General features: G+C 32.3%; 1 protein-coding gene across 5 annotated transcripts in view; it reads left to right on the top strand.

The window, feature by feature from the left end:
• The window catches only part of SCAF11 (SR-related CTD associated factor 11), a 70918-nt gene that overhangs the window by 35723 nt on the left and 22997 nt on the right, over window positions 1-12198 (top strand). For 4 of the 5 annotated variants that reach the window (XM_082665616.1, XM_082665615.1, XM_082665617.1 and 1 more), the window contains 3 exons: window positions 6059-6136; window positions 9310-9410; window positions 11326-11387. In XM_082665616.1, the coding sequence (XP_082521742.1) occupies window positions 6059-6136; window positions 9310-9410; window positions 11326-11387 (241 nt within the window). Of the gene's footprint in view, window positions 1-1873; window positions 1975-6058; window positions 6137-9309; window positions 9411-11325; window positions 11388-12198 lie in introns of those variants that run through there. The other variant, XM_082665618.1, reaches the window with a different exon arrangement.

Raw genomic sequence — 12198 nt, 5'->3', positions numbered from 1 at the left:
TAGCATTGACAGCCAATCATAATTATGATCCTCAATAGACAATAGGGTAACCTACACACACACTAAGAAAATAAGATTTAGGATTTGGCAGGTTGCCAAGAAGTGGTTACAGTTTTGACCCTTAAAAGGGTTAAAGTTTGAGGACTTGGAGACATTTCATGTTTGAAGTGGTTAAGAGTTTTTACTCTATTTAAAGGAACATGCAATATATGTGATTAGGAGGTTTTTGATATTCACTGGGATTCTTTTCTCTTTTAAGTAATGTAAATATTTCCCTTATTTTTAAAGTAATTTTTTTAATGTGATTAACTTTCCTACTATAAGCAAATTATCCTCCCTCAACTTATTTCTCTCAGTCCTCCATTTATATCAAATGCTGACAGCTTCAGTTTGAGAAAGTAAGGTTAATGAAATCAAAATTGCACAGTTGGCAAAGGTATGTTTTCTCTCATGAGACTAGAAATGAAGAGAGTCTTACTGTGGTGATGTACAGTTCTTGAAGAAGTCAGACAACAGTGTTCAATGCAGACAGGTGAGGAGTATGTTTTTGGATTAATAGTACATACCAAAAAAAATCAAAATGTGACCCGTTGACTTATATCTTGACTACTGATATGTTTTATATACAGATGTTCCCTTATGCAGTGAGTAGAAACTTATACATCATTCTAGTGATTAGATTATTGTTTGGTAACATAATTCAGCAAAGTTTTATTGCCTGGATTTTCCCAACAGTTTTTCCTAAGATGTAAATTTTTTCTTTATTCCTGAACTAAACCAAACCTCTCTGTTATGTACTTCTTTGTGAACAATAATGTAAGCATATCTGTGGAGCACTACTGTTAGTCCTTATCTTTATAATCTATAAAGCGTTGTCAAATACATTAATTAATTTAATTATTACAACTTGTGTGATAGGTGATTCAGAGCTGTCTATCTTCATCCTTAAAGTAGATTAGAGAGGTTGCTAGTTCTGACTCCTCCAGAACTTGAATTTGTGACTAATTATTCCAAATTCCTAGTTGTTTTCACTCTGTATTGATCCTTTGGTAAAACCTTTGGTAGAGCAAAGAATATTTTTATATTGTGAATGCTCATTACCTAAAGCATATGTAATAGGTTTTCATTTAATATTCTGTTTTTACCAGTTGGGTAAATTAATGTGTATTTCTGTATAGTCTAATTTTAAATGTCAGAATTTGTAAAGTGATTTATACAGATAGTTTATGGGATTTTCTGTTTTTATGCTAGAAAATGAAAGTCTTAACTATTAAATGTCAAAAGAAAAGAAAGGTTAAAAGTAATTCTACCCAACTGTTGTAATTTATTTTTAAGAATATGAAAGAGTTCCTTTTGAGTAGTTGGATAAAAAGTTTTCTTGCTGTTAATTTTATTACTGACAGCCATTTGCCCTGTAGGGATACATTCCTGAAAGCTGTCTTGAAAGAACTGGTTAAATGTGATAGGACTGTCTTGAAAGAACTGGTTAAATGTGATAGTGTACGTGTAGGCCGACTACAGGTGAGCACTTCTTTAGAGGTGCAGACTAGGTATCTTGGGACCATCAAGAAGAAAGGATAGGTCCTAGTGAATGGCTTTAAAATAAGCAGCAACCTCTAATGGTATGCATTTCTAAATCATCTTTATTTGATTTTGAACTGCAGTTTTATATAATGTGCTCTATTTATTAGTAAGAGAGATAAATGTTCTAGAGATTCCCATGAACAGACAAACCTACCTAAAACATAGGTACTGAGATTTAGTCTTTAAGCACTTACCTTTAACACTTGCTTCTCTCTCTCTAGGAGGGGCTATCGGTAGGCAGCCTTTGTGATTGAGGATAGAGCAGCAGCAGGAAGCAAGAAATATTAGAAATCAAGAATCCTGAATTCCCAAATAAGGAAGGTTTCCTGTTCTTACATTTAAATATGGGTTTATCTGAGCTGGGAATTTACAACGCTTCAGAATACTAGGGTATGTTTTACTGAAATCATTAGGAAGATTATTTTTTTCTATCGAAATTGCCTCCTTAACTGATATAACCTCAGTACAGAGCATTCACAGTAAAATGAATGCTCTGTTTTTTAATACACATTACATTGTAAAGTAGTGATCAAATTCTGTTAATTTTGTAGCTGTATCACAAAGTTGAATGATGATATTGGATTACTTTGACTATGAAACTAATTAAATTAGATACTTGAAAAATTATTGAAATAAAAGTCATTGTCAATTTAAATAGGTGAATAATTGAAGGGTATTTTTGTTGTATATAAGAACTCAAAATGGTGAATAACCAAAGGGTATTTATTTTTGTTGTATACAAGGAAAATAAAATTTGGGATAATTTTCTTTAAAACTAAAAATATATTTTAAAGAAGAATTAAGTATGTTAGCTAAAATTTTTCAACATTAGTTTTAAATGTGAATTTTTTAAACCACACAACTTAAAAACTAAATTAGTTATTTTAGTGACACAAACTCTGGAAACTAAGATTAAAATATCTTTGAGATTTTCTGAATGGGTATCTGCTGGATTATAAGGATGAAGATTCCTTAGGAATGCTTTAAAATTAGGCCAATGCAAACCATTTTTTAAAACCTTTTTTTTTTTAACTTTCCTATTAAAGCTGTTTGATCATCATGTGATATATAATTTTATGCTTTAGTACCTACTGATGACAGTGTCTTTGAACTTTGGCTAATATGCTAATGTAAAGTAGCCTTATATTTTTCTTACATTATACATTAACAAAAAATGAAAAATCCATTTAGTTTTTAAAAATCTGTTTTGATTTCTTTTTCATTAAGTTCTTTAGTCACTATTAATTTATTGAGGTATGCTGTGAAGACTTAACTCAGGATAACTGAATTTCTTTTCTGTTTCCCGTTTGAAATGCTTTGCTAAACTGTTTTAAGGTCAGAAATGGATATCATCATTTCTCAGTAGCCATAGCAAAGATATTTTGTCTACTATAGGTAGCTTATTTTCTGACCTATGCTTTTTTTTAATCTGAGGAGGATAACCTGCTTTTAAGAAATTTTTCTGACGGTAAGCCTGAGCCAAAGAAAATCTGTTAACTTGTTTTCTAGTGTTAAGTAGATTATTTTTAGGAAATGTAAGTATATACAGATTACCATAATAGATAGCAGTAGTTTTCCGACTACTATTTTTTATTTCTGTTTTCTTTCTTTTTGTTTTTGAAATAGCAGTGGAACCCTTTCTCCACATGAAACCTTAGACAAATCCATGACAATTATAGTTAAGGAAAAAAGAACAAAACCAAAATCTTACTCAGAACCCTAATACCTGTAACAGATCAAAATGGAACGGCTCAGGTTAAAACTCTTGTCAGTTTGAACATGGGAAAGGGAAGAGTGCCATTTAGCTGATGTCAACAGAGGAAATTTAATAAAGAAGAAAATGGGATTGTGTAATTTCAGAGTTTTTGAAAGGTTCAATGCATCTGATATAGAATAAATTTCTTTAACACAGTGGCTTTCTTTGGATCTTCGTGTTACAACTTGAAATAGATATTAAAAAATGGAATAGTTTAATTTCCATATATGTCATGAACTTTGAAAATTCCAACAAGAAAAATCACTAAGAATTCAGTCTCTCACATGTATATGTACATCATATTGTGAGTTATCTTTTTGTTAGTGAGCCAAGCTTTTTTATTGTTAGTGCTGTAAAGCTAGTTAATATTTAGAAGACTTTACACAGTACTTAGTGTATGCCATTAATTACTGTGAAAACCTCAGATTATTATTATCCCCATTTTCACAAATGAGACAAAGGAAGGCTATGTAACTTGCTCAAGGTTATACACAGGACAAGATATAAAAATAGACAGTAAATCCAGAGCCCTTACACATGTCTTAATAGTTTTTTAAAAAACATTGAAGGAAACACATTTTATTATTGTTTTATCTTTTTTTTTCAAAGATTTTTTTTTTAATGTGGACCATTTTTAAAGTCTTTATTGAATTTGTTACAGTATTGCTTCTGTTTTGGTTTTATGGCCACGAGGCATATGGGATCTTAGCTCCCTGACCAGGGATCAAACCCATATCCCCTGTATTGGAAGGCGAAGTCTTAACCACTGGACTGCCAGGGAAGTCCCTCTTTTATCTTTTTAATGAATTTTATCTAAATTTACCTTTAAAATAGAAATACAAGTATATTTTGAAACTTTAGTAAAAATAAATACTTGAAAGTTTCCACTTTAAAGTATTATTTTGAATTATAAATGTGTTAATATAACCTCTAGTCTAAGAAATTTCATGCAGTAAATGGTAATATAAACAACAGTCACATAGTTACGATGTTGAGTTCTTTGAACTAGAATTGCTATTTGTAATGCATTATTAAAAAGCTGTGGACAGCTTTGTTGCTACTTGTAGCAAAGCTTTTTAAGGTCAAATTTTCTGTAGGGAAAGTACTAGCATCCTAAATGCATAGTACTTGGAAGTAAGCTGAGCTGGGTTCTACCAGTCTGAATTGGTTTAATATAGTCAGGAAAGTCAAATTTCCTAATTCAGATATGGTGTAGAGCATTTTATCAAGCCCTACCTACTTAAGAAAAGAAAAATCACTTTTTAGCAGAGTAGTAAAAAGTAACTCTGTTCATATTTTGGCTGCTTCCAAAGTGACTCACGAGCTTTGTGAAAATGTATTATATGATCGAGGGCCACACACAGTCTGTTGTACTTGTGCTTTGTGTAAGCATATCTTGATATGTGCCAAAGTCCAGAAAAGCAAATATCACATTTTTCCACTAGGGAATATAGGATAATTTATCAAAACTTCATTATTATATTATCTATTAGACTATTGCTATTAAATTGCTAGAATCCTGTTTTACTTTTATAACCATAGGTATTAAAATATCGCCTTTCAGTATTTTCTTCTTAGGCTACAGAATCTTCCCTTTTACCCTAGTAGACAACATACTTTATCTTAAATTATTTAAATAATATAAGCCTATTCCTATACAAACATTTAATAGTATTATCAGAGAAACTCAATTATAGTTGAAGCATGTTAATTTTGAAAGTATAGGAAATATATTTATGTCAAGATAAAGATGATTTAGAATTACAGAGTGAACAAAGGACAATTTTTCTTAATTTATAAAGAAAGCCTACAATTCAGTTTGAAAAAGACCAGCAACCTAATAAAAAAAGTTAGGCAAAAGGCATGAATAGACAGTTTAAAGAAAAAGAACTTTGAAGAGCCCTTAAACGTGGAAATATTTTCAACCTTACTCATATAAAAGGAAATGTAAATTAAAACTATATGACATACCATGCTGTTAAGAATGGGACAGCTCTGAAATAGTAATATGAGCCAATTTAAAATATGTAATTAAGAGAAAAACAAGATTCAGTTCAGCATCTGAATTATATTTTATATTTAAAAGATACACGTTATGCATAAACATTGGGTATCTCCAAAAGGATACATAAGAAACTACTTCCAGAGAGGGCATCTACATGGCTGAGGGAGCAGCAGAGGAATCCTTGCTTTTCTTCATATCTACAATTTTTTTTTTTGCTGGTACAACTGCCTATTGAAAATTATTTTGGGGGAAAATATTGTCATCGAATATTAAAATCTATAAGGGACCTGTCCAAGCCATTCCTTTTACAGCTTATTTAGAGTTACTCAAGTGCTTTGGATCAGAGAGGTAGTGATTTCAGCCCAGCTTTCCTTTCATTACAGCTGTAGTACTCAACTGTGCAGCAAGTCTTAATAGGTATTATCTTGATAACAAAGATCTTATCTCTCTGATCATCGTTGTATTCCACTTATTTAGCATACAATAGGTGCTCAGTAAATGTTTGAATGAATTTTAAAAATTATGGTATTTATTACTTTGTGGAGTAATACAGGTGGAAAGCATTTCATCTTTATCTTTGAAAGAAGAAAAAATTATTTTTCTATGGTTCCTCTTCTGGTGAAAAACTTACTGTGAATGCGTTTGTTATAGTTTAATTTTGATCTGTTTTAAAGAGACATTCGTAAAGTTATAATTTGTTCATCATTTTTCAGACACTGGCTTCATGTCCTATTGACCGGAAACCTTTTCAGGCGGTGTTTAAATTCAGTGCATTGGAAGGTTGTGTTAAGGTAAGGTTTAGATTTTATTTTGTAAAACAAACTCTTTAAACTTAATTGAGATGATTTTGCTTTAAATTTCCAGTTTGAGTATATTTGTGAATTCAACTTTAATGTGTTTAATTTCCATTGAAAAAATGTTTGAATGGAATATTAGATTCAAACACAAACCCCCACAAAAACTTAAGTCCAGAGTACCTGAAAATTATGTTTTCATGAAAAACATAATGTTGAGAAGATTAAACAAAATTAAATATAAAAGGGTGTCTTTGTTCTTAAATTCTGGTGCTTGAAGGAAACTGAATTTAATTCGAGAAGAATAAGGGGGTTTGTGAAGATCTTGAGAGGGACTTCTCATGGTTTCAGTGTTGTCATGGGCAGATGACTTCTTTTGTTACGTACGGTTTTATTGTAATGCTTAATCCTAGTCACATTCTTGAGATTCACATACCATGCTGATGTTACTTATGATTAAGAACCATGATTATGATTTGTATTCACATTTATTTTTGGCTTACAAATAAAAGAAGAAGAAAGAGATAGGAACATATTCCTGAGTTAATGAATAAAAAGTGAAAAGAGAGTAAGTAGTAATTTACGTAAAGTGAAATGTGTAAGAAAGATTTCTTGAGGTTCTCATTAGTAAGTCAAGAATGGTATACAGTTAAAAATGAGAATACTCAATATATACATATATGATGCCATTGATGGGAAAAACAAACTTCCCAAGTAGCACCAACACTTTGGTTGCTATCTTTGTGAATAGGAAGGGGCATGTAAGCAACATAAAACTATTTAAGCATTAGATGTTCTCAGTGTAGGTGTTTATAATTTGTTTTGATATATTTTTTCCAGATAAGTCTCAGTGACATAAGGTACAAATGAGATTGCAATTCAAATAAAATGACATGTGAAAGATATTGCATGTTGTAATTGTGTTAACTCTGGACATCTATACAAATTAGTATATATCTTGGAGAAAAGATAAAACATTATATATGTGTGTGATAGTATAATCAAAATTAAAGCAACACTTCTCTGAAAGACATGTTCTGTTTTTCCAGACTATATATATTATGTTGCTGAAGCTTCTTTAGCATGAACTAGCTTCCAAAGATATTCTTCTGTAAAATTTTGTTCTGTTGCTTCATGTGAATTTTGTTCTGTTGCTTGGAATAAAAATTTATGTTTTATTTAATAGGGTTTGAGTGTTACTTAAGTTAAAAGTTTGGGGGAGTGTTAATCTAATTTTGTCAAACTTAAAAGGTATTTCTTATTGTGTGTGATATTATCCATACATTCTTTCTTTTTGTTTGAATTTTATTTTATTTTTTTATACAGCAGCTTCATGTTAGTCATCCATTTTATACACGTCAGTGTATACCTGTCAATCCCAATCTCCCAATTCATCACACCACACCACACCCCACCTCCCACCCCCTGCCCACCCCCTTGGTATCCTTAACGTTTGTTCTCTGCATCTGTGTCTCAATTTCTGTACTGCAAATGGGTACATCTGTACCATTTTTCTAGGTTCCACATGTATGCGTTAATACACGATATTTTTTTTTCTCTTTCTGACGTACTTCACTCTGTATGAGTCTCTAGATGCATCCATGACTCTACAAATGACCCAGTTTGTTCCTTTTTATGGCTGAGTAATATTCCATTGTATATATGTACCACATCTTCTTTATCCATTCGTCTGTCAGTGGGCATTTAGGTTGCTTCCATGACCTGCCTATTGTAAATAGTGCTGCAGTGAACATTGGAGTGCATGTGTCTTTTTGAATTATGGTTTTCTCTGGGTATATGCCCAGTAGTGGGATTGCTGGGTCATACGGTAATTCTGTGTGTGGTATTATCCATATATTCTTAATATCTTCCTTTGCCCTTTTACTTCTTTTGAATCTTTATTATCCTTTTCCCTTTACAACTAAACTCGAATGGGTCATATATAATTGCTTATATTTTCAACCACTTGTTGGACATCTCCATCTAGAATACCAAAGGAATCTAAATATTAACAAACCCCAAACTCGTCTCATTCCCTGCCCCATCCCCTAACCCCAGTTGTATGGTACCATAATCCCAGTCACCCAGATCAAAAACATCTGGGAGTTTTCCATTTTTTCTCTTTGTCTTATTTTTGCCTGTTCCTTCTGCACAATGTCTTAAATTTGTTCCCACTTCATTACCTCTTTGTAGGCCCTCATGCTGTCATCTAGACCTGTTCTACCAATAGAAATATACTACAAACCACTCTATAATATAAAATTTTTAGTAGCCGCATTAAAAGACCAAAAGGAAACAGTTAAATTGAATTTTTATATTTTATTTAATCCAACATATCTAGTGTATTATCTCAACATGTAATATTTTAGAAGAATTATTATTGAAGGATTTTATTTTTTGTTGTTGTTTTCATTGAAATCCGGTGTATATTTTACACTTACAAGTACATCTCAATTTAAACCAGCCACATTTCACATGCTTAATAGTATGTGGCTAGTGACTGTTGTCTCATACAGTATAGATCTACACTGTTATAAGAACTTTTTTCCAGTTTCCTGACTTTTATAGTTTCCCTTAACTGGTTCATTCTCCATATCACTGCCAAAGAAAACAAATTTGATCATCTCATTCACATGCTTTTAAAACTCTATTTTCTGATTCCTATAGAATTATTTTCTTATTCAGGACCCTTTACAGTCTGGTCCTAATACATTGTATCAGCTTCATATCCTGCTAATTTTTTCTTCCCCATCTGCATTGGCTTCTTACTGTTTCTTATAACTGTGTTCCCTCCATTTAGAATATTTTTTCCTTATACAGATTCCTACTCATTCTTGAAGACCGACTCATAAATCATCTACTCATTAAAGTCTTCTCTGATATCCTCAAAGTCAGTTCTACATGTATACAAAGATCTGTGTTTATATTTGTTATGAGCACTTAATCTATTTACATGCCCCTCTCTTACTGTTATGTTTCCCCAGAGCTTAGCACACATACTAAGTTTATAGTTTAGCATGCTTGAATTAATAAGCATATGTATTTGGGCTGCACGTTCATTCAGACAATTTTGTTTCTTTAATTTTTTGTCCTTTCAAGGGAAATGTGTAGGTTATCATTTGTGATGCCAGATTATCAGTCTAAATAGGTGATTTTGCTTTTTCTCACAGGTTCACATAAAAAGACAGTTGAGAGAAACAAATGACAAGAAAATTGAAAGCTCTTTTAAGAAACAGCTGTCCTGTCAGGAAAATTCTAAAAGCTGTATGAGGTTAGTGCTGAACTTCAGAAGTGGAATCCAACTGTGTAGAATCAGAAGATAGCTAGTAAAAAGAAAAAAAGTACTTAAGAAAATGAGGTTTTTTGTATTTAATTTGAGGTGAGGTTTAAATGTATTTAATTACTTCTTTTAAAGCACACCCTTGATAAGTTAAGGAAGGACCAGCTGAAATCTGAGAATATAATTTATTTGACCTCTATCTTTGATGAATTAGTTTTTTTCCTAATTTGTTTTAGATCGATACTTTTGTACAATAAAAGTTACAACAGTGTAAAATTTCTGTAAAATTTTCTGAATGCTTACGCATTTTTGTACATACCAGAAACAAATATGGATAAGCATTGGTGCACAGCCCACATTTTGAGTAACTGCTCTAGTATTTATGGACAGAAAGTAGAAAGTAACTAAAGATATAGTACAACATTCTTCATGAGACAGTTGTAATTGAAACTACTTATTATCTTTCTCATTTTGTTTCTCTGTGTTATAGCAGACACTTGCTACTGCTATAACAAATGTTTATTGTTTAAAAAAAATTTTAAACACGTTTGGATTTGTTTCATTAACTGCTATTGTTAAAACGTAATTGCCTAGAAACAGTACGCAGGTTTAACAGATATTAACATATTTTTGAATTAAATTGAATTAATAGTGTACTGGAGATTCATTTATTATTAATACTTAAAATAACTTGTTACAGTACATTTAAAATTGAAGCCCTTTTTGATCTGAAGTATATTTAGAGCTGTTCAAAAGTTGTCAAAGTCATAATTAAATCTATGATTCATTAGTACATTTCATCAGAATACTAATATCTTAAGAGAGTAAATATATTAGTTACCAAAACAGTTAACAATATTCCTTGAGATTTATTGAATCATGCAACTAATTTAGAACACTGTAGCTCTTTAGAAGTTATAGACTTTTGGGAAGTTACAGACTTCTTTGGTAATCCTAAGAAAACTATAGACAACTACTATCCGAAAACATACTTAGAGATAAAAGTTTTTAGATTTTAAGGGATTCCTGGAACACTCTGTTCAAGAGCCCACCCATAAAGCCAGTTAATAACTGCAGTAGAGCAAATTTTATTTACAGTTTCTTTTAATTATATCTGAGTCAGCTTTGAGTCTTCCATTTATGGTTATATAGTAAATAGCACATTTTTCCCAAGCATAGTGAAGAAATACCTTTTGCTAGCTTCATTATTGATTCATCTCCTATTCTTGGCTGTGACAATGTCATAGGTAGGCATTTTTTCAGAATTACCCAGTTCTCTTGGCTCGTGCTGAGAGTGCAGTGCTCATCATTGTATGACCTGTGATAGGGTCATACAGTGGGTCTAACAGAGCTGAGGTAGTCCACATGCTTAACTGTTTTTTCTCAAGGACTGTGGTAGAGGGATGGTATAGGGATGTAATGCAAAATACTAATGCAAAATAATAATTTGCTTTTGCTCACCAAGTCATACCCTTAATGATTTCTTCCAAGGTGGAAAATCTGTCAGCTGTTAGATTTTTACCGTACATTATTTTGGGAGTCTTCTGGATGTTTTTAGAATTCCTCTCATTCAATCTTATGTTTATGAGGCATATGCCTCATTTCCTGCACTTAGAAGATATCCCATTCAGTGTTGCCTCTCCCTTCTAAAGCTGTAAAACTCCTCTTTCTGATAGTTTCTCCCAGTTCCAGGGAAAGGGGTTGCAAGAGTGTTTTGTTTCTTGTTAGTGAATCTCCATTGCAGTCATTGGAGTGGCAGCTAAGTGGGGAGTCCAACTAATCATGCTTTCTTTGCTAAAATTTAAAACTCAGTGCATAATACTTTCAATTTGGTGGGCAGTGGATTGAAAATAAATGAGCAAAGTAACAGTTTTCTCTTATTTCATCTCTTTATTGGTGTTTACAGAAAAAAAGTCAAAAGAGAAGATCTATTAAGTGCAAAACTTTATGACTTGAAGATGATATACAGTAAGTGACTTTCTTACTTGTGTGTTCTACCTTTTTTTGTTTCTTACTTTAATGCTTGTGCCAAAGTTCTTGTAAGTAATATTTTGGCTTGGAAAATAGTCATGCACAGAACTCTGCTGAGCTCTGTACACTGTATTCAGTCCTACATAAACTGCTTTCATGGAGTCATTTATACTGTTTCCTGCCTTTTTTATTTTCATGCTCAGCTGTAAGGAGGGAAGGGGAGAGTGAATGAGTGTGTGTGTGTGTGTGTGTGTGTGTGTGTGTGGTTGGGGTGTGTGTGTGTGTGTGTGTGTGTGCGTGCACGCGCACATGTATGTTGGGAAGAAAAAGGAGAAAAGGATGTTTTCCAACTCCTTGGTTAGCAACCTACATTGTGGTCCTACTCCACTCATTAGTGCAGAAGTCCTTATGGGAACTGAGATGAAATACCTTGTGGGACAATAACTGTAAGCAGTAACAAGAGAAGCCTGTGACAGTGAGAAGGTAATTCATAGTTCCCAGAGGAAGTTGTGGTTTGGCTTTGAGCCACACTTTTAATTTGAAACTTTATTTGGAAATAAAGCATTTCTTACATATTTATCTAAATGAGCAGTTAGATATGCCTGTCTCTTGTTGTCTAGTGTATGGTTCTTTAATACAGGAAAGCTTTGCAGCAGGGCCTGAGAAAAATGGCACTATAGTGCTTTGTGACTCCTCTTTGGAGCTCAAGCGGTTTATTCTTGTTACAAAGAACAACTTACTATAGGCTAATTGTAAGCAGGGAGAAGTGAGCATTTATTTTCCAGGCCAGGTTATAATTAATTTCTAT

Source organism: Grampus griseus (assembly GCF_964374135.1).
Source record: "Grampus griseus genome assembly, chromosome: 11".
Taxonomy (NCBI): Eukaryota; Metazoa; Chordata; class Mammalia; order Artiodactyla; family Delphinidae; genus Grampus; species Grampus griseus.
The sequence above is the reverse complement of the archived record's forward strand: the minus strand, read 5'-3'. Positions and strand labels throughout refer to the sequence as shown.